The sequence below is a fragment of the Neovison vison genome, chromosome 5, assembly GCF_020171115.1.
Source record: "Neovison vison isolate M4711 chromosome 5, ASM_NN_V1, whole genome shotgun sequence".
Lineage (NCBI taxonomy): Eukaryota > Metazoa > Chordata > Mammalia > Carnivora > Mustelidae > Neogale > Neogale vison.
The window spans coordinates 98,928,953-98,953,088 of NC_058095.1; the positions used below are offsets into that span (position 1 = coordinate 98,928,953).

At 34.0% G+C, this 24,136-nt stretch overlaps 1 protein-coding gene across 9 annotated transcripts in view; it reads left to right on the forward strand.

Annotated features, from left to right (window-relative positions):
• The window catches only part of NBEA (neurobeachin), a 667,980-nt gene that overhangs the window by 195,136 nt on the left and 448,708 nt on the right, over positions 1-24,136 (forward strand). For all 9 annotated transcript variants that reach the window (XM_044249587.1, XM_044249579.1, XM_044249580.1 and 6 more), the window contains 7 exons: positions 5,043-5,151; positions 10,859-10,940; positions 11,815-11,938; positions 12,763-12,955; positions 14,916-15,932; positions 17,650-17,867; positions 21,371-21,524. In XM_044249587.1, coding sequence (XP_044105522.1) covers positions 5,043-5,151; positions 10,859-10,940; positions 11,815-11,938; positions 12,763-12,955; positions 14,916-15,932; positions 17,650-17,867; positions 21,371-21,524 — 1,897 coding nt within the window. The remainder of the gene's footprint in view (positions 1-5,042; positions 5,152-10,858; positions 10,941-11,814; positions 11,939-12,762; positions 12,956-14,915; positions 15,933-17,649; positions 17,868-21,370; positions 21,525-24,136) is intronic.

The window sequence follows — 24,136 nt, forward strand, 5'->3', positions numbered from 1 at the left end:
TTGTACATGACAGCATAGAGGAGGTATAGAAAGCAAAATTGACTAAATTTGAAATAGAAATCAAAATGGTTTAGAAATTTTAACATATTCTTTTTTTTAAAAGAGCAATTACAAAATAATTTCACAGTATAAATTTGAACAAAAAATCCACTGGCTCGATTCACATACACATTCTTTTCAAACACATATAACACTGTAAAAATTGTCACTTGAAGCCATAAAATTTTCTAAAAACTTAAATTGTCATAAAGATGACTTCTCACCCATAGTGCAATTATGCAAGAAATCAACGATAAAAATCGAGCTAAGACAATGGAAATGTACATATTTTAAATAATTAATAACAAGAAATTATTGTACACATTATGAAATGCTTAGAATCAAAAATTTTGAAAATTTTGTACATTTACACTTCTGAGAGTTGGCCTAAATGGTAGTGGAGGTAACTTATAGCCATAAATATTATTGTATTTTATTTATTTATTAATTTTATTGTTTTGTTTTGTTTTTAAAGAGAAAGAGCACACACACCAGCAAGGGGAGGAGCAGGGGAGAGGGAGGGAGACTCTCAAGTAGACCCTGCTGAGTTCAGAGTCTGATGTAGGGCTCCATCTCAAAACCTTGAGATCATGACCTGAGCTGAAATCAAGAGTTGGACACTTGACTGGGCCACTGTGGCATCCCTAACCATAAATATTTATATTAAAAAAAAGAAAGGTTTTTTTCCCTCCAGGTTTAATTTTATGCTGAAGGTAAGGACAGCTTAACATCAGAATATCCTTTAATATGATCTCTTTAGAAAACACATTAAAGAGTAGCTATATAATTACACCAATTGATACAGAAAATTTGGGTAAAATTCAGTACCTAATAAGAATTCTTGGGAAACCAGGAACAGATGATTTTTTAACCTGATAAGGTATATCTACTAGAAATTTACCATAGTCCTACTTAGTAGTAAAATATTAGAAGCATTCCCTTTCAATAACTAATAATTAATAAAAGCCTGTTCTTCCCTCTCTGTTCAAGATCATAATTAAACAATTTATTGACGTTCATAGAATAGTCCACATGAAGTTGGCAAATTGTTTTCTAGTATAAATGGATTATGTACTGGACTATAAAACATAAGATAATTTTCAATAAATTTAAAAGAATTGAGATCAAACAAAATATTTTCTTGGACCACAACAAAATTAAATTAGGAATCAATAGCAGAAAGAGAGTTGATAAATTGCTTGATATTTGGAAAATAACACATTTCTAAGAACCCCCTAGGTCAAAAAAGAATCACAAAGAAAAATAGATAATGGCTTGATTTGAATAAAACCATAGCATATAACATACAACCAGAACATGTAACAATTTCCTGAATTCCCATGCATTGTTGACAGAAATGTAAAATACTCCAGCCATGTTCCAGAAGAATTTTCAAATTTCTTAAAAAATGTAACACTTACTGAAAACCCTAGCATTTCCATGCTTGGGTATCTACTCAAGAGAAATGACACCATATGTTCACACTTGTAACTGTGCAAGAATGTTCTTAATACCATTATCCATGATAGTTCAAAACTGGAAATAATCTAAAATCCATGGTTTGGTGAATGGATGAGGTATCATATGTCCATAAAATGAAACACTAGTGCACAATTAAAAGGAAACAAACTGCTGATGCATATTATGACATTAAGGAGTCCTAAAAATCATTATTATGGTAAATGAAAGATGCCTGATGTAGTAGACTACATATTAAATGATTACATTTATATGAAATATCCAGGATACAGATTAATGATTACTTTGTGGTAGTGATGGGAGTGGGGTGACCACAAATGAGCACAAGGGAACTTTTTAGGGTAATGAAAATATTCAAAACTGGAAATTAATGATGACTACATTACCCTGTAAAGTTTTCAAGAAATCACTAAATTATATACTTACAAAATATGAATTTTATGTTTACATTGGTGAGTGGAGCTGCTGGTAAATTGTGTTTACGTTTTGATGGTGGGAGTATGAATGTACATATTTTTGGAGGTCATAAATTGCAAAGTCTCATAAAATTAAATATAAAAGCTTTTAACCCCCATCATTCCAGTTACAAGAATTTGTTCTAAGGAAATAGTCATAGATATGTTCAAAGATTTACCTACAAGGGCAGAATTCTGTTGATGGTAGAAAGAAATTGGAAATACCATACGTGCCAACAGTAATGAATGCATATATTATGCTGCGTACTTACTATATTTAATAACTGAATAATCAAGATAGCATATATTCTTGATTTAAAGGAAAAAAGAGCTATATATTACCTTATATAGAATTATTTTCATTGCATTGATACCATCTGTATTTGTCATCTATATTTATATACATAATAATTAATCTAGCAGAACCTAAACTGATACTTTATAATGATTTTCTCTGTGTTATGGAGTTATGGGTCTCTTTTATTTTTTCTTTCTCCAACATATGGTCTGAGTTTGTTACAAGAAATATTTTTTGACCATCCAGAAGAAAAGCTGGTTTGTTTTGGCAAGAGGAAAATTGGAGTCTGTATTCATTGGAATGTTCAGTAAACTAATAAATGTGTAATTTGTATGAGATTAAAAGGTTACCCTTTTAAAAAAAAAAAAAAGAAAAAGAAGACTTCAGGGTGCCTGGGTGGCTCAGTGCGTTAAGCCTCTGCCTTTGGCTCAGGTCATGGGATCTCAGGGTCCTGGGATCGAGTCCCACATCGGGCTCTCTGCTCAGCAGGGATTCTGCTTCTCTCTCTCTCTCTCTGCCTACTTGTGATCTCTCTCTGTCAAATAAGTAAATAAAATGTTTTTTAAAAAAAAGATTACATTCTTAATCTAAGTGGACAGACATTGCATAAAATTCAGAGGTGGACAAATAGGCCTGAAGTCTGTTTAGGTCTTAAAGTTAAGTAGGGTCAGGATGTTAGTTTCTCTCATAAATGCCCTATTGAACTTTTCAGAGCTGAATGCATAGGGATTCTGTGGGAAACAAAATCATGTGATAGCACACCAACACTCTGTCCAAGATAATGGATGGCATTTTTTGCTATCTTTTGACTGCCGTGCAGCAAAATTTACTGGTAAACATCGTTTTAAAGCAAACTGCAGGAGGAAGCTGACCCATCTCTTCTCTGGTATATGCAGAGCATTCTTCAAGTCTCCCCACCCCCATCCCCACCCTGCAAGGCCTAGAATATAGCTGTTCTGTAAACATTTACGATGTGGGAGATAATCCGGAGGGCATGGATTTCTTTAGTAACTGAAACTGTACTGTTGCAGGTAAGAGATTACTGTAAGTTCTTAATTAGGCTATTCCACATAGCCTAATTTGGGTAACTTTTACCAGCTTCATGTATCAGAGAGATATATTAAAGAATACTCTTTGGCTTTTTTTTTTTTTTTTTTTTTCCTTTCTGGATTAGGAGCAAATGAAAGTTTCAGTTCTCCTTGCCTTGGGTGTAGCTTGAATTAGGAGAGAAATAAAACCTTCCCCTCTATAATCCCATAGTATTCATTAGTCCTGGTTTATTTTTTTATGACCAGTTGACTTTTTAAATCTTACTTATTAAGTGTTTTGCAAACACAGCCACAAGACAAATGCCTAAGCTTTGGGTTTAGGTTATTTTGCTGTTTCCCTTCCTGAACTGAGGAGGAGTAGGTGAGGGGAGACAGCTGCCTTGTGTCTTTTGTTGTGCAGCGTGGAGCTTGGAGACTGATCTTAGAAGAGGGGATTTCCAGGTGAGTCATATCCAGATATATGGTTGATTATTTGATTTCTGTATTAATTAAGGTAACAATGGCTGCTCTAACAGACGAACAATGAAATGCTAGTTACTTATCACACTAGTAGTTCCTTTCTTGTTCACTGAAAATCTAAATGAGTATTACTTAGCAGGCAATTTTCTTGCAAGCTGTAATTTAGAGACCCAGGCTACTGCTTCCATCTTGTGCCTCGCTGTCTTCATCATGTGACTCCTGTGTTTCTGCCTTGGGGAAAGAGCATGGAAGACATGCATGAGTGCTATTCTATTGACCAGGCCTGAAAATGGTTCATGACTTTTCTGTTCATATCCCATTGGCTAAAGTTCAGTTAAATGGTCACACCTGGCTGTAAGAGAGGCTGAAATTAATAGTACAATTTTGGACTCAGGAAGAAAGGAATAAGAATTGGTGAATACTAGGCAGCTTATGTCGTAGTTGCCAGATCTGAACGGGAACAATAGAAAAATCAAGGTAATAAATGAAATATCTCGGGTTGAGAGCCAAGATCAGATCTTGGATTCTGTGACAGTAATACAAATGAGATGCATATAGCAATTCCCTGAACTAGAGCCAAGTGTTGCAGAAAGCCTCTAGTAGAGCCTTCTATCCTATTTATGGATTTAGTGGGGGTCGGGAGTAGGGGAGAGACAGTTAAATGAACCAATAGTAAGTAACTAAGAAAGTTTTTTGGTATTTTTTCTCTTTGTTTGGTTTTAAATCCAATGGCAGGCCACAAATACAAGCAAGAATGAGTCCCCTTTACTTCTGTTGAATTACTTTGCTGTGTAATCCCAACATCGAACTGGAGTACTCATTTTTAGCCATAATTTTAAATTCTTGATATTAAAACTTATCACAGATTATTTTATAGACTTTATATTTACACAGAAAGGATTTAAAAATTCTTTGGTCTCTGTTAGGGGAAACCAGTAGTTTTAACCTAATAAAAATAACTCATAAACAGTTAATAAGAAATCTGAAAATAATAGCTGTCAACGTTTGTATAATTTATAATTTGTATATTTTACATTTTATTTAAGAAGTATATATATATGTATTTAAATAGTATTTTTATAACTTTAGAAGATAGCTGTGGTATAAACTGGTTTGTTTTTGGTAGATGGAAGTTAGTAAAAATAATTACCTGTATGATTCTATATCTGCTTAATGGATTGTACTTTTATCCCAAAGTCATGTGATTAGAAAATCCAATGTATTTCATAGTTTTTTGTGGTTTTTTTCCCCCTTTTTCTCCAGGAGAAAAGTGGAAATTATGCATACTCATAGTCTTTTCACTCTTCTTGGAGAGAGGCTGATGTTGCATACAAACACTGTGACTGTCACCACATACAACACACTTTATGAGGTAAAATTTTAAAAAAATGTGTGATGATAATTTAAAATGTTTTTATTGGAGGGGCACCTGGTTGGCTCAGTGTGTTAAGCCTCTGCCTTCGGCTAAGGTCATGATCTCAGGGTCCTGGGATCAAGCCCATATTGGGCTGTCTGCTCGGTAGGGAGCCTGCTTCCCCCTCTCTCTCTCTGCCTGATGCTCTGCCTACTTGTGATTTCTCTTTCAAATAAATAAATAAAATATTTGAAAAGAAAAAATAAAATGTATTTAGTGGAAACCTTCTATGTAATTGGGATCACATTGTTGGTCAGTTAATCAAAAAGGCAGTAACGTTCTTTTTTTTTAAATGAACACATAATTAACATTTAAAATTTTTATTTTAAAACATATTCATGCACATTTATTTGCCAATATTTTTGTGTTGGTCCAAGGACTTTTCTTTGAGTGTGAGTTGGCTGATGATTGACTTTGTGCAGATCTTTTCTCACATGAATCACACCCATTATGTATTATATGTTAGTTCTCTCCCTTGCCCTCTGCTGATTCTTTTCATCTCTGTCTCCTTTGCAATTACCAACATTAACCTTGAGTTGATAGTGGGTTACACTGTAGGTAAAAATGATTTGTAAAAAGCACTATCTGGAAGGAAGCTATAGATCTCATCATTTCAATTCAGAAATCCTTTTCTCACCTTTTCTAAGAGATGGCCATATAACTTGAGCTCAGTATTTTCTATGAAATACAGAAAGCCAAATGTTTATCATAGGTGGGGACAGTGACCTTTTCTGGTAAAGGGCCAGATAATAGATATTTTAGGCTTTATGGTAATCTTAGTTTGTCTGGGTTATAACAGAATACTATACACTGGGTGGCTTATAGACAACAGAAGTTTCTATCTCACAGTTCTTAGGCTAACAGGTCCAGTATCAAGGCAGTGGCAGATTTGGTGTCTGGAGAGGACTCACTTCATGGTTCACAAACCGTCTTTTCACTATGTCCTCATATGGCAGAAGCGTTAGGGGAGTTCTTAGGTTTCCTAATGAGGGCTCTGTGGCCCTACACACCTCCTAAAAGGCCCCACATCTTATAATACCATCACACCAGAGATTAGATTTCATCAGAGGAATTTGTGGGGATACAAACTTGCAGTCTGTAGCAGCAGGCTATGTGGTGTCTGTGGAACTATTCATCTCTGCAGTTGGTGCTCAGAAGCAGCCATAGACAATATGAACCAATTGAGCGTGCTGTCCAATAAAACTGCACTGTATCTGTTTACAAAAACAGATGGTATCCAGAATAATATTTTGACCCCAGATCTGCCACATTGCTTCACTTTTATTTCACCTTTTTTCTGTTTTCTATTATTATCAGTGAATTTAAGAGTGGCTGCCTTTTAGATAAATTAAAAAAATCTTGTGGCTACTGATTTCTAAGCTTAATATTATAGCTCTATGTCTATTATTCCTCTGATTACATGATTTATAAACTCTTATCCTCTAGAACCCAGCTTTTATGAGTAATAGTAGTTTTTTAGTATTGCTCCAATATTTGGCCTACAGAACTGAATAGAAATGCCTACCCTATGCAAAGCATCTTGATTCTGATATATTTCCCTAATGACAGTAACTGTTTTGAGGGGTATATTTCCTGTGACAGTCACTCTGGTGTAAATACTTTGTATACACCATCTCAGATCCCTACAACAACCCTCTGAAACTGGGTTGTTTTTCTTGCCTTTTTAACAGACAAATTGAGAATCACAGGTTAAACAATTTTCTCTGTCTCACCACTAGTAAATTGTCATAAAATAGACACAGTTCGTACTATAAGGCCAAAAACGACAGTGTCTACCTTCAGTGGACAGCATTAAAGTCCTCTGAATTAGAACCTTGCTACAGTATCAGATTAGAGCTGTATCTGTTTCTATCTTGGTTTTCTTAGACAAATCCCTTGGTTAATGATTTGTGTACATGTTTTTTAAATCATTTTTTGTCTACATTTTTGATCCTCTGCTTGTTTTGACCAATTTCTATCAATAGAGCAGAAAGTCTTTGTAGTCAGTGAAAACTTACATTAATAGGAATGTAGCATAGCAATATGATATGTAGAATTTGAAAACATTATGTACTCTTAACCTTAAGTAAAATGCCCTCTGTGTGTGTGTGTGTGTGTGTGTGTACACACGTATTTCTGTTTAGTCTTGCTGAAAGTGACTCAACAGCAAGTGCAGCAGCATTTTTACCTACGATCTATACTCATATGCACTCTCTTAGTGTCCAGATTTTAGTCTTTAATGATATTGTACAAAACCAAACTGCTGCTAATTCCATGTCTTAGTTGGAGAAATCTGGAGAAGTTTGGATCTCCTGATACTGGATGTTAGGTGATGCAGGTGAAGGAACTGACTTACAAGGTCTCTGACCAATTTGGCAATATATACTTTTAAAGTAGAAAAATAATCATGGTTAATTGGAAAGATGGACTAAATTATGATACTCCAAAAAGAAAAATTAACATAAGTATATAAAAAATAAAAAAGAAAGATGATTATGATATGATTGAGTAGCACTGTTGATCCCATAAAAAAGTGGAAAGGGTCTTCAACATAAACTTTACTACTACTAACAAACCAAATTGTGTTATCAGACAGGATAGTGGATGACTAATTCTAGATCACAAAGTTAAAAAACTGCACCGTTTTGGACGGTGGCCTCTGGTTGCAGAAAATTAACACTTGTGATAGGTTTGAACTTAATTCTCATTAACATAGTAAGTGAAATTTAACTATAAAAAGAATACTCAGCCTCAAAACCTACAGCCTGAAATGAGTTTGATTCCTCTTGTGAGCATCAGCCAGGACTTACACCCCAGCAAGAAGAATTTGGTTGATAATCTTCAGTTTGAAAGCTCTTTTTACTTTCATTTTCAGTGTTGGTTTGGGGAAATGACCTTAACCCCAAACAATGTGTCAAAATACGGATCACTCCAACAGTAGAAAAACATAAAATCAAGTACAGAAATAATAGAGAACTATGTCAAACCCATGGTTTTGATAATGATATTTTAGAATATGAGGTTTTTGTAAAGTTTTTAGGAGGCCATTAAGACAAGTTCAGTGTCACTGTGAACTTTAAAATTCTACATTTGATAATTCCTATAGTAGAATAAGTGACAATATTAAAGGGCAAAATGAGTTAGACCTTTTGGCAGTATATAATAGACAACACTGTATAAAAGATGTAAAGATGGTTGTGTAACATTTAAAATGTGGCTAATGTGAATTGAGATGTGCTCTGAGGGATTTCATGTCCATATGTGGCTCTGTCTATTTTGTACTATTTTGTTTTTTTAGGGGCTGGGTTACTTCCTATGTATATCTCTAATCAATACCAGTCAAACCTCCGTGGCCCATCTTTTAGTCATATCCTTTCATTAAAATGTTTACATTTATATTCATCTCTTCTTATTTATATCTCATTATTTCCCTCTCCCTTTTAAAAACTCACATAGGTTCTTAATGACAGTCTATCATGTTTTATTATTTAACAGGAACATATATTTTTGCCTGTCTCTAGAGTATTAATTAAGTAATTGATTCTTGAAATATAGTCCTACCTAGCAACTACTTTTCTCATTCCAAACATGGAGCAGAGTGTGGACACATAAAGGGCTCTTTTAAATACATGCTGGATTGAGTTTCTAAATATGTTTTGGTAATTTAAAAAAGCTCTTATGTGAATATGTGGTAGTATTCAAACTACTTTTCACATGTAGAGCCTTACTTATTTGATCTTCCTAGCAGTTTTTTATTAGATAGGCAAGACAATTATTACCCTCATCTTTAGAAGATCAAATAGGAACTTAAAAAGGAAAATGTAAGGGGCGCCTGGGTGGCTCAGTGGGTTAAAGCCTCTGCCTTCGGCTCAGGTAATGATCTCAGGGTCCTGGGATTGAGCCCCGCATCGGGCTATCTGCTCAGCAGGGAGCCTGCTTCCTCCTCTCTCTCTCTGCCTGCCTCTCTGCCTGCTTGTCATCTCTCTCTGTCAAATAAATAAATAAAAATCTTTAAAAAATTAAAAAAAAAAAGGAAAATGTAAAACTGTAGATTCCTTGAGATAAGTTTTGTTTTCTGTATAATGAGGTTTCTTCTTTTTGGGGTGAGGAAGTTTTGACTATTCTCTATCATGGAAGGGTATGGCCTTGTCTTTTCCAAGCTTGTCTACAGTTATTTTGTATCTATAACCAGAATTTTAGGGATTTTGTCTGCTCAGCTGTAGGTCCACACCAGTGCTTTTTTGGGCAGATCAATGGGAAAACCTTGTAAGCATATACCAACCACTGAATGTTCTTTGGCATTTTCAGATTCTTTGGGTTTTCAAAGAAATTTCTGTCCCATGTGTCAGTTCAATCTAATTAGTAGTGCATGTCTGTAGTGCTCTGTTGAGAAAATTCTGAGGCCCTGTTTGGTATTAACAACAAAGTGTTTCATGAGAGTGAAGGAGGTCCTTGTGGTCTATATTTATCATTTTAGTAATAGGTTAGTTTTTATTTCAAGTCAATACTTTTTTGATAAACATCCCTGATATGTAATAAGTCAGTTTCTTATCTTCTTCCTTTTTTTCTTTTTTCTCAATTCTGAGCGGAAAGGTCAGAAAAATGCCACTGTTGTTATGGTCTTTTTCTAATTAGATGGGATCATCTCTGGCTCATTTACTTTTCTGCATCCCCAACTTTTACAAAATAGTTAGGTACAACTAGGCTCTCAACTAACTTTTATGGCTTATGCACAGATTTTTTTTACCTTGCCTTGGGGTGAACCAAAAGTTTCATTCAGAACTTAGTATGTTAAGTTAAACAGGAAATTAAATCACTAATATAAAATTACATCTTTATTAAGTATAGTCCCATTAGATTTTTTAATATATGCAGGAATAGAGGTATGTACAAGATAAAGCCTAAAATACAGTGTAGAGTCACATATTCATTATATATATATAATTCAGTTACCCATGCTTAAATTTCATAAATGTTTGAGTACTGGCACTGTGTCAGGCACTGTGCTGATTGCTAGGAACATAATAGTAAAAAAGATGTATAAGAATCCTATCAGTCTATCATGTTTTATTATTTAACAGCCTCCAGCACTCATAGAGACTGCATTTTAGTGGAAAATTTTAAAAATGTTTTAGAATTTTATTTTTGATTTGGTCAACTTTTTGTCATTTTGTTTTTGAAAAAAGTTTAAAGAAAAATTCATGGGTAAATGGCAATGGGCCACACTTTTAATAAAGATTTTTCCCCTCCCACACTTCATTTTGATGTTAGTACCCAGGCTCATACATTATTTTTTTAATTTACTTATTTTCCAAGTTTTTTTTAAATTAATGATGGCATAAAGAGTCAAATGTTTACAACTCATAGTTTAAGTATATTAAGGAAGTACACTGTGAAGGTATTTCAAACAGAATAAATTTTTGGATTTCCTAATTAATCCTTCCTACTATAGATATTGGTTCTTTTTTGTCTTTATCCATAATAAACAGAATTTGGAAACTAAAGAGTTAAAGAGTTTAGAAGATGTGGAATGACTAGAAGACACTTTAGAAGAAGATTTCATTTGATTTTGACAGAATTGACATTTCTTGCAGATTCTTTGTATATTTTGAAATAATGATTTTAAATTATTTTCTCAATGAAATTCAAATTCTTCGTCTTTCAGATCTTGACAGAGCAAGTATGTACTCAAGTTGTACACAAACCACATCCAGAGCCAGATTCTACAGTGAAAATTCAGAATCCAAGTGAGCAAACAGCATTTTTTTTTCTTATATTTCCTATGTTGTACTTTTCAGCCCTATGACTTACTTTGTAACTGGAAGTATGCAGCTTAATTCCCTTCACCTCTCATTTGCCCATCTCCCTACCCTCCTCTCAACTGACAATTGCCAGTTTGTTTTGTATATTTATGAATCCATTTCTGTTTGTTGTTTTTTTAGATTCCACACGTAATTGAAATCATACGGTACTTGGCATTTTTCACTTAGCGTAGTACCCTGTAAGTCCATCCATGTTGTTGAAAGGCAAAATCTCATTCTTTTTAATGACTAATATTCTATTGTGTGTATATACATCTTTTTTGTCTGCTGATGGGCATTTAGATTGGTACCATATCTTGGCTATTATAAATAATATTGTAGTGAACAGAGATACATGCATCTTTTAGAATTAGTGTTTTCATCTTCTTTGGGTCAGTACCCAGTAGTGGAATCATTGGATCATAAGATAATTCTATTTTTAATTTTTTGAGGACCCTTCATACTGTGTTTCACAGTGGCTGCACCAAGTTACATTCTCACCAACAGTGCATGAGAGTTCCCTTTTCTCCACATCCCTCACCAAAACTTATTTCTTATTTTTTGATAGTGGCCAAATGTTCTTTATTGTAATTATTATTTTTTGAAGCTAGCCAATCATTCTTTATTGTAATGCAATAGTATCATGGTAACACGGAAAACTAAATCAAAACTTTGCATAACTGCTGATTGCCATAGTTCATGATACTTATAACTCACTTATCATAAGGCTAAGTTGAAAATGAGTAAAACTTTTTAAGGGGAAGTTATGGTGCAGTTATAAATCTTGACTTCTTTTTTTGTTGTTATTGTTCATTCACAGTGATTCTTAAGGTGGTGGCAACTCTGTTAAAAAATTCCACACCAAGTCCAGAACTGATGGAAGTTCGTCGTTTATTTTTATCTGACATGATAAAACTTTTCAGTAACAGCCGTGAAAATAGAAGGTAAGCAGTTTCAATACCATAACAAAACTTTGTTCTGTAATGATATTCTCTCCTTTATTTTTAGTCTCTTTCAAAAAATGTTTTCAAATTTTTCCCATATCGCTAAATAATTGTAATTATCAGAAAAGGCATTTTATGTTTCTTTGATGTAATCAACATTCATTATATTTATATTCATTATTATATTTTTATGTGATTATGTGGGTATTATATTTTAATTGTGTCTGTAAATATACATTTTCACAATCCCTTTTTTAAAATTCACCATTCCTTTTGGTGATACCTATCTATTGTAATCAAGGTGTATTTGCTCATATTCATCTATGCTTCTCTCAATTTTTTTCTGATAACTGATTGTTGTCATGCATTTTTGAGCTGGTTAGCTAAGACATGGGATACAATCTAAGGCTATGGTGGCTTCATGAGTCTTTAATTTCACGAATACTTATTGAATAGTATGTATAAAGCACTGTGCTGCACAGGTTATCTTAGTATATAGTCTTGGTACAAGTTAGTGGGGAAGATAATAAAACAGTGATTAATTTATAATGTATTAAGTGCATTGTGAGTGGTACATTTGATGGGGAGTAGAGAAACAGTAGCTAAATCTGACTGGGAGTGTTAGGAAACCAATTTGAAATGATAATTTGGATTTTTCCAGGTAGAAAAATGGGAGGAAATCTTTCCAGGTATAGAAAATAGAATGTGCAGAATGACTGTGCACCTTACTTTATCTAGGTCAGATCATATTTTCACTATCTAAATTTCAAAATAGTAAATTCTAATATAAATTAGATGTTTTTAATGAGTTTTTTCCCCACTAGATGCTTATTGCAGTGTTCAGTATGGCAAGATTGGATGTTTTCTCTTGGCTATATCAATCCTAAAAATTCTGAGGAACAGAAGATTACCGAGATGGTCTACAATATCTTCCGAATTCTGTTGTACCATGCAATAAAATATGAATGGGGAGGATGGAGAGTCTGGGTGGATACGCTCTCAATAGCCCATTCCAAGGTAACAAGAGTTTCAGTATTTTGTATCATCTGTGTTTCAGGGCAGTTTGAATGTCTGTAAACACTCTCCTGGTGCCATCTTGTGGACAGTTTACTTCATGGCCCATTCCTTTATCTCACCTTTCTTTCTTGTTTTTGGTTTTATTTTCTCTCCGTTTATAAACTGTTAGAGCATGAAATGTTTTGTAGATAATTTAACTGAAACCCCAGGTTTATGAATTAGGAATTTTAGACCCCACAAATTACCCCACCTTTATTTTAGAGCTTGAGTCTTAGTCAATAGCTCTTTTACCTAAAACATACCTATTGGTTCTTAAAAGAATATTTCATGAAATATACTCTGAAATATATGTTTTAAGACTTTTAAAAAGTAGTCAAAATTGCCTTTATTTCCAAGTGAATCATAATTCAGTATTTAAGCTTAATGGTATTTTTAATGGCATTATCTTTTCTTTTTAATTCTAAGAATTTGTATATCTATATTTTAAATGTTATCTGATCTTGGTAAGAAAGAGTAGTAGCTTACAATAAACAATTATGTGCACTTTATATTCTATAACATTTCTCATTATGTGGAGCCATAGAAAAAGCATGGGTGTTAGAAGTTTGGCTTTTACTCTAAGTCTAGGCCACAGTTCAGTTTTGTGACTTTAGAAAGTGCATTTAGTCTTTTTGTGCAAGGATTAGAAAAAAATTTTTTAATGTTTTTAAGATGTACAGATAGTAAATATCTTGGGTTTTGGGAGCTGTACAGCCTCTGAAGCAACTGTTTAACTCTGCCGTGTAGTGTGAAAATAGCCATAAGCAGTATGTAGAAAACTGAGTATGGCTGTGTTCTCATAAAACTTTACTTACTGAGCAGGTAATAAGCAGATCTGGTTCATGGGTCATAGTTTGTCAGCCCCCACTTTGGGTCTTGATTTCCTCTTTTGTAAAGTAAAGGGGGTTTGGTTTCAAGATAATCTCCAAAGGAAGATCCCTCTCAACCTAAAATCCCATTCTCATTTAAATATAAGTCAGTATAATGTGTACCTATAAGGAAAGATTTTGAACTTTTTTTCAATTTTATTTTTAAGTTTTTAAAAACTTACTTATTTGAGAGTGAGCGAGAGAAAGAATGAGCATGCGGGCACAAGCATGAGCAGGGGTAGGGACAGAGGAGAGGGGAAAGCAGACTCCTGCTGAACAGGGAGCCTGCATAGGGGCTGGAGCTCTTGACTCCAGGATCATGACCTGAGGCTGGAGGCAGACTGAGCTGCCCAGGCACCCCTATTGTTTTCAATTTTAGAAGAGCTTTTTTATTTCTGTTAAAACTTACATATTACAATATATTGGCACCTTTTATCATTACATTAACAAAGTTTAAAGTAGTATTTTATAAGAAAAAGCATTGCATTTTTGTGAAAAAATATATATCGTAATTATTTTTAAACAAGTCTATGTAAAGTAACCAATTAAAGTAGCTTATATAAAGATAAAATTGTGATGTTTTAACATTTTAAAATGTATATATTTATAGATATGTGATTTAAAAAAAATCTTAGTTGTTGGAAATAGACACATGTGAGTAATAGATGCTGAAAATTGATATAGCAATAGTACTTTGGATATTATATATTATTAGCTGATTTTCTGTTTTAGCTGAACTCAAATATGTAGGAGTTCAACTGACATAGTAGGTTAGAGTAACATTGGTTAGGTAACATTTAAAGACTTAATCTAGGAGAAAAGATTGCTGTACTTAAAAGTTTAATGTTGCTAGTTTACAGGTCATATAATAAGTCATATCTATTTTTGATGATATTTCCAATTACTTAATGGAACTTATCTTAAAATTAATATGTACTACATTTGAAATATTAAAATTTTGATACTTTTTCTATTATCATAACTTTATTTCTACTTTTTTTTTTCTTCTCAGTATGTATATAAAATGCTTAATTTTTTCACTTATTCCTAAGGTCACTTATGAAGCACATAAGGAATACCTAGCCAAAATGTATGAAGAATATCAGAGACAAGAGGAGGAAAACATTAAAAAGGGGAAAAAAGGGAATGTGAGCACCATCTCTGGCCTTTCATCACAGACTACAGGAGCAAAAGGTGGAATGGAAATTCGAGAGATAGAAGATCTTTCACAAAGTCAGAGTCCAGAAAGTGAGACAGATTATCCTGTCAGCACAGATACTAGAGACTTGCTCATGTCAACAAAAGTGCCAGATGATATTCTTGGAAATTCAGATAGACCAGGAAGTGGTGTACATGTGGAAGTGCACGATCTTTTAGTTGATATAAAAGCAGAGAAAGTAGAAGCAACAGAAGTAAAACTTGATGATATGGATTTATCACCGGAGACTTTAGTCGGTGGAGAAAATGGTGCCCTTGTGGAGGTTGAATCCTTGCTGGATAATGTGTATAGTGCTGCTGTTGAAAAACTCCAGAACAATGTACATGGAAGTGTTGGTATCATTAAAAAAAATGAAGAGAAGGATAATGGTCCATTGATAACATTAGCAGATGAGAAAGATGAACTTCCTAATAGTAGTACATCATTTCTCTTTGATAAAATACCCAAACAGGAGGAGAAACTTCTTCCTGAACTTTCTAGCAATCACATTATTCCAAATATCCAGGATACACAAGTACATCTGGGTGTTAGTGATGATCTTGGATTGCTTGCTCATATGACTGGTAGTGTAGATTTAAGCTGTACATCAAGTATAATAGAAGAAAAAGAGTTCAAAATCCATACAACATCAGATGGAATGAGCAGTATTTCTGAAAGAGACTTAGCGTCTTCCTCCAAAGGGTTAGAGTATGCTGAAATGACTGCTACAACTCTGGAAACTGAGTCATCTGGTAGCAAAATTGTACCAAATATTGATGCTGGAAGTATAATTTCAGACACTGAAAGATCTGACGATGGCAAGGAATCAGGAAAGGAAATTCGAAAAATCCAGACCACTGCTACAACGCAAGTGAGTTATTCTACATGAGTTCTAAAAATGCATCGAACAGGTAACAAGTTGTTAACATTACAGCAGTAAGAGTCATTTCTTACCAGTTACACCATGTTTATACTTAATTATGGTATTGTAGTAATATATGGAGTCAAATAGTACGGTAGAGACATTTAAGATACCTGAATTGTATTTCGAGCTCTGCCATGTTTTGTCTGTGTAACTTGGCTGAAACTCTCTGGGCCTGCATTTCCTTATACAGTACAAGAGGTTGTACTCTATTAAAATATGACCTTTTAGGGCTTTACCTATTCTGATATCTTATGACTCTGTGACTAAATTTACACATTTTGTACTCAAGATCTTCATTCTGAATACTTGATTAATTTTAACCTTTTAAGCTTCAGGCCCAACCTTGTTCTGAAAAGAGGACTTGGAGCCCAGATTGAACTGATAAATGAAGGGGAAGGGAAAAGGGAACTGTTATTTAGCAAATGCCTACTATGTTCCAGGCACTGTGCTTGCTGTATGTTTTCAGATTTAATCCTCACAACCACCCTGTGAGGTAGGTAATTGGCTGAGAAAATTTGCTTTATTAGCAGTGAGAATTTTCTTTACAACGACATGGCTAGGAATCTGTCATGAGAAAACTAAAGACTTAGGTCTGGCAGTGAGGAAATGTTAGTGCTGCAGTTCTGGCCTCACCAGAATAAAGCTAAAAATAGATGATGTTTTCTGATACGAATTTTAATTGTGGAGCTCGGAGTTTTAAGACTACTTCCTTATTTTCTAGACTAAATTACCTTACGGTTAAGAGTTGAAACATACTTTAACCCTTAATGATTTGTTTTTTTGGTGGTTTTCCAGGTTTTCCACTCACCTTTAATGTCCTCAAAGACAAAATTAACATGTTTCCATTAGAATTATAAAGAGTAAACCATACCTTTCTTTGTACTCTAATAATAGTATTATATTTGGTGTTTGGAAAATAAAAACAAAAACAAACAAAAAATATATTCTATGTATGGGAAGGGTATTTTAATTTTTTTTGTTGAATGTTGTTTTCCATTTTTTGTGGCAGTTGTACCACAGTGATAACTGAAAGGGAGTGAAAATACTGCATTAGGAGACTTTAAAGAAAGGAAAGCATGGTGCATTGTTTTTCAACATGATAATCACTAGGCTTGCCTGGTTTTCAAGTAGAGTTTGTAGGCATTTTCTGGTTTTCTAACTTATCAAATAGATGTACTGTTTTTCTAAATTGAAGTATTGTGAATGAAATAGACTTTGTATTAACTTGAATCGGTTCAAGTAATATTTTTTTTAATCTTGTGTTTCCAGTTATAGTTAGTTGATGACATATATCCAGTACATTTAAATTTGAATTATATGCTTTCTTTCCTAAGGAAGAAATGTGGTCTAATATGAAGACTCCATAAATAGGAGTAAAGAGGACTTGGTTTTCAATGTGAACCTTGGTGTTGGAACTAAGGTCTTTGAATGCCTTGCCTAATTTCTGAAACAGCAAAATAAAAATAATCAAAGTGGCCTCTTCGGCTCAAAAAGGTTTCTGTCCATGGAATCACCAGATGACTAATATATGTAAAATATGTTAACTTACAAAAGTAATATGCAAATCTTTATTCACTCACTCACTTGACTATACTTGCTGTTTCCTTTTTGAGACGAGACATTTCTTTCACAGTCTACAAAAGTTCACCTTGTCTTTCTCTAGGCTGTTCAGGGCCGGTCTATTACACAGCAGGACAGAGATCTCCGTGTCGATTTAGGATTTCGAGGAATGCCTATGACTGAGGAACAGCGGCGCCAGTTCAGCCCAGGCCCACGCACTACGATGTTCCGTATTCCTGAGTTTAAATGGTCTCCAATGCACCAGCGACTTCTCACCGACTTACTATTTGCATTAGAAACAGATGTACATGTTTGGAGGAGGTAGAAATATTTCTTTTCTTAAATAAGGCAGCTTTCACTTAAGAAAATGAATATTTTAAATTAGTGACATCAGTTGATCCATAAGGGAATTATATCACTGAATAATCTCAAAAATTGAACTTATTAAAAATGCAACATTGAAATTTTATATAGAAACATGAATATTTTCACAAAGGTTATAAGGCCTTGGGATCATATCAAAAGGTATCCAAGAATTTAGGCTTTAGACAATTAAAAAGCAAAATTTTGAAATCTGGTATTGCCTATATAAAAGAGACTTAACAGGGCACCTGGGTGGCTCAGTGGGTTAAAGCTTCTGCCTTCAGCTCAGGTCATGATCCCAGGGTCCTGGGATCAAGCCCCACATCAGGCTCTCTGCTCAGCAGGGAGCCCGTTTTCCCCAGCTCTCTCTCTGCCTGCCTTTCTGCCTACTTGCGATCTCTGTCAAATAAATAAATAAAATCTTTAAAAAAAAACAAACACAATCATTAAAAAAATATTTAACAATAACAATAGAAAGGTTCAGTTTTTGTTACAAGCTGTTTCCACATTTTTATTCTTTTTCTGTTAAAATTAGTACCATATACTAAATATATTCTTGGCAATAAGATTATAACATGTAGTGTTAAAATAAAATCTAGATCACCTTATGGCATCTATTTTTAGAGCCTTTACCCTTAAAGTAGTTAGTATCACTTCATATATAATCACTTAAAGAAACAGTCTACATAAATTAAATCATCATTTAAGGAAAACAAAGTCTGCGTAAGTTAAATCATTACCTCGCCTCACTTTCTGTTAATTTTCTAATAGCAAATATGCAACAAATTAAGCAGTTATGAGAGTACATCATTTGTATGTGCATGCACATAAATTAGGAAGTTGACAGCTGTTACAATACTCTGCTGTCATTGACTTAAACAGTCAGTAGCGTGGTCTTCTCTGGACTGAAGGAGGCTTCTCTCCTTCTCTTAATTTTCCTTCTGAGATTCAAGGTGTCTAATTCATCTTCCAGCACCAGTTCAACATAGGAAACTTGCCCAAACTAGAAGGCAGGGGCTCTTCTTCCTCCTTCATCCCTTTCTTCATTCCTCCTCTTCCTTTTTTCCCTCTCCCTCTTCCACCTCTGTCTCCTCTTTTTTCTTCTCCCCATTTTCTTTTCCTTCTTCTCTATTCTTTCTTCCTCTACTTTTTCCCTTTCCCACTCCTTACTTCCCCTCTTCTTCTTTTCTAAAAGAAGCTCCTCAAGAAATCTCCCCCTTAGCTCTCATGTGCCAACAAAGGGGAATCACCAGCAAAGGGGAAATGGGGTTATAATGACTGGTTTATATAGAGCAATACTGGTTAGTAACCTACTAACGAGAAAGACCAACCTTTTCTATACCTGATCTAGCTCAACAATAGAACAAAATCTAGATTGTGTTAGTAGGGAAGAAGGAATAACTATTATCGAAAACAATCAGTGTCTGCCATAGAATGTTTTTACTTCTAAATTTTATTAGTTTGTCCTTAGTCTACTTACGTGATAAAAACAATGGTCTTTCCATTGCTAGTGCTGGAATTGTTATATGCTAAATTACCTAGGGATACTAAGTAAGGAAACTGGAATACAATGAAATACATTACTATTAATATGACTATCAGTGGAGATGTATACTATAACTTACTAATTACAATATTAGTAGTCCCCAAATGAAAGGTAGTCCACTTTCCTTTCTTTAACATAGGATGGAAACATAACATGCACACAGATACCATGTGTGTCTGTTCTCTTTCATGAGCTCTCATAAAATTCCCCAAACATAACTTTACTTAATTTTTTAAAAGATTTTATTTTTATTTATTTGAGAGAGAAAGAGAGCATGTGCACAGTCAGGTACAGGGAGGGGTAGAGGGGGAAGGAGAAAAGCGGACTCCCCACTGAGTGGGGAGCCTGATGCAGGGCTCCATCCCAGGACCCTGAGATCATAACCTGAGCTGAAGGCAAATGCTTAACAAACTGACCCACCCAGGTGCCCCTAATTAATTTTTTTTTTAAAAGATAGCACTTATTTTTAGGATTGGGCAAACATCTTGACACCTAAGATGTCATAGATGATAGTTTACAATTGGAAGGAGTGAGAATCATTTGGCTTAATTGATCATGCTGAAGATTGAGTATCAGCTACACTAAAGATGAACTGATATCTGGGATTCCATTCAGTTGCTGATGCTTTGTCTTTAGAGGATTTATCCTTAACAAACCCAAACCAAGCATCCTTAGACAAGCATGTTCTCTCATCTTGCCACTATCCTGTATATGAAAAGAAGAATGACTGATTATTTTTTCTGTCAGTAAGATGCATCATGAGCAATGGAAGGCCTTTTTCTTATTGCAAATACCGTGAACATTACTTGACTTCACACACAGGGAGAAGAAAGTGGCCACACCCCCTCCTAGTGAACTAATGCTGAGTCATTGGAGTGAATGAGGCCTCAGTTGGGTTTCATGGTCTTCTTGACTGGATCTGTCACAGTGTTTTAAGTCCTATAGCACTTTGCCCTGTTTCCAACATTGGAGTAGCCACTGCATACCAGATACCACTGATTTCCTATAAAAATAGGGTGATGAGCTTTCTTTTCAGTCTTTCCTAAAACTGAACCTTTTGGTTGACGGGACTGGCTGTTGGCATCAATACAGAAACCTACTGGCAGCTTTCCTTGACGAACCCTTTGACACATGGACACCATTTCACGCCTACAGCTGTTTGTGGGATGTTGGGGAAAGAGTGAAACTTCAAAATTGGAAAACAGACCAAATTTGAGAAAATTGAACAAAAAAGAACAATTGATCATGGAGTAATCTCTTTTTTTCCATTAGAAAATTGTTTATATTCTTGACAGACATCAAACTAAAGCAGTGTATTTTTCTGGGTATCTAAGTTGCATGTTTTGTATGGAAAAGCTGCACTGCTGACCTTTAAGATCTTTTTCATTTTTTTATTCAGCAAGTTCTTGAATTTTTACTGATTTATTTATATTTCCCTAACATGTCAATTCTGTGACTAGCAGTACACATTTTCAGTATGGCTGGTCACAGGTGGGGCTGCAATTTGGTGATAAACAGAAACTCCCTGAAAGGTAAACTTGGGGTTAACTATCCAGTTGTTCTAGATAACCTGAGGATGGTAAATAAGGAGAACTGATTTCAACATAAAATAACCAGCTTTTGTGAAAATAAACTTTAGCTAATTTAAATCCATTGACCTACATCTGGTCAACACACTTATTTTTAAAGCAGAAACTCCCATTAATGAGTTAATACATTTGGACACAAAGAAACTCTGCAGGGATGAATGTTAAGTTTTGGGTAATATGCTATCTCAATTGTAAATTATTTTCTTTTCTAATAATTCCATTTTAAATTTGCCTAGCTCTTCAACATTTTTCACTTTATTTATGTTATAGCTAACTTCTTAAGCTAAGAAAATGTTCATTTATGTTTTGTTTTTCTGCTCTTTTAGCCATTCCACAAAATCTGTAATGGATTTTGTCAATAGCAATGAAAATATTATTTTTGTACATAACACAATTCACCTCATTTCCCAAATGGTAGACAACATCATTATTGCTTGTGGAGGAATTTTACCTTTGCTCTCTGCGGCTACATCACCAACTGTAAGTACTTTGCTTCCATCTAGTGGTATATTTTGTAATTACCTGACTAGAGCCTGTCCGTGTTTTCTGTTGTAAACGGATAGATTTTAAGGAGACATATTCACCTAAGGCAACTTCTCCCCGTTTCTTTTTGTCAGTGTTGGGTTTCAGCTATGTGTGTTTATGGAAACATTTCTCTGGTGATTTGATGAATACTTTTGAAGAAGAGCCATAACTATAAGTGACTTACTTTATTTTCTATATATTGCCTATTTCTTCAAATACGTATTATGGTGACCTTAAAATTTTTATTCTATTACTCTTGACATTCTAAATACAAGCACATGGTTATTGTATAAGTAGAGTCATGAATCTAAATTTAGAAAAAGTCATTAGATATGCAAAACCTCATGTGAATTGAAATATTATTTCTAAACTTAGTATTATTTTAAACTATATGTGGAACTTTTACATTCTAATTCTCTGAGATTTAATCTTGAAGCTAGCAAATTGCTTCCAAAAGGGAGCCAAATTAATGAATTCTTATTTAAAACTTAGGCATCTCAGAAAAAAATGTAAATAACATACCATTTTTATGCTATCTGAACAATTCCATAATCCTCAAAAAACTCAACTTTTTATGGACATATGGACTGTAATAACATTTACATCTGACTTAATTCTAGTTCATCGTTTATTTAAAAAGTATAGCTGTCTTTCTAGATAAAACATGGAAATATATTAATAAGTTTGAAAGGCATTTAACATTAATTATATATGTTTAAAATATAGTAGGTAAATGTTAACTTTATATTTTAGTTGTAGTTCAAAAAAATTTCTGATTTATATATATATTAAAAAAAGACTCCATACTGCTTGCTCAGATAGGAAAGAATGTAGAACTCTGTTTAGCGTATTGATTGTGTTCCTGCCACTATACTGGAAACTAATCCATGAGCCCAAAAAGTACTCTCACCAGAGAAACTGGCCTTTTTGTTAAGATATCTTTTACTTGGTGCAGCAGTGTTTCCAAATTAATCTCTAGTTTTATTACATTATTAACCAGCTTATCTTACATGATTCCTTTTCTCTCTATAGTTTTTTCAATGCCATCATCCCCGAAGTATCACTGAAATTTAAAGATTGGCAACAAAAGATTGCATGCCCAACATCTTTCCCTCCTCACAGGCACATACACTTTCATTTCACCCATGAATTTACTCAAAAAGTTGACAAAGTGTAGATCAACAGGGAGAGCAGTAAATGGATCGTCATTATTAGGGCCTTAATGAAATTAGCAGCTAAGCAAGGAAATGAGCCTGGAAGAAAAATAGATGATGGTATGTGAAGAATGTAGATATCCTGTGAGATTAATGTACCTACCATGCCTTCTCTTCAGTCTCTGATTTCTCCTGGTGATTTATCCCAAATTCAGGTAAATCGAGAGTTGTTGTCAAAATGCATTCTAACATTAAAACAGGGGAGGGTCTTTTTCCCTTCTACACATTAAAAACTGAAAAAAAATCATTATTTTCTCCTGACATTTTTCTTCATCATATAAAAATTTTTAATATTTTCTAAATAATTATTTGTTATCAAGAAATTTTAAAAGGTTGAATTGAAATCATTTTACAATATTGTTTTAAAATTTAGTGCAGAACTGAAAATGACTCCTATATAAAATTAGTAGTATTAAAATTTGTATAGGCTTAAAATATTCATATTACTAAATAATCTTCCAATTTTTTAAGCTAAAAGATCTCCATCAAGATAGAGATAATAGGAAATTACCAAATAAATTGTTCATAAATGTTATGATTTACATACTATTTCACTGCACAAATTTACTTATTTTTTATTTTGTAATGAATATATAATAAAGATACTGACATTTTGAGGTTTGACTTCCAAAATTATTACCTTTACAGTTTAGACCACTGTATTTTACAGTTTGAAACTACTTGTTGCTTAGAATATTCCTTTTTAGAAAAGATTTTATTTATTTACTCAAGAGTGAGGGAGAGCATGAGGTGGGGGAGGGAGAGGGAGAAGCAGGCTCTACACTGAGCAGGGAGCCCTCCATGGGGCTCAATCCCAGGAACCTGGGATCATGACCTGAGCTTATGGCGCACACTTAACTGACTGAGCCACCCAGGCGCCCTTGCCTAGAATATTCTTAACAGATTTAGGAATTCAGGTGTAGAAAATTTTTTTCATTTCTATCTCTAGATTTCTGTCATTTTGGTTCATTAACTGATTGTACCTATGCCTGGTTATACAACAGCTGGTTATGTTCTTTGAATAAGTTGCTTCCTTAAAAGAAACACCCAGACGTTTTGTCCTATTTCATACTAGTAGAACCATGACTAGTGCTGATTGCTGAGCATTGTTTTTCTTTACTTACTTGTGTAATATTTGTGCTAAAAATTGTAATGTAGTAGAGGGAGAAAGTTGGGAAAGATGAGATCAAATAAAGAAGAAAATTAGAACTGAATATATAAAGAACATTTGGTTTAGATTTAACCTGTAAAAATCCAAACATGAAAAAGGAAGCATACAGGTTAGCAAAAGGAAACACTGTAATGTAGATGCTATTATAATTTCAATCCTAGAAACATTTGATACTGATGTTT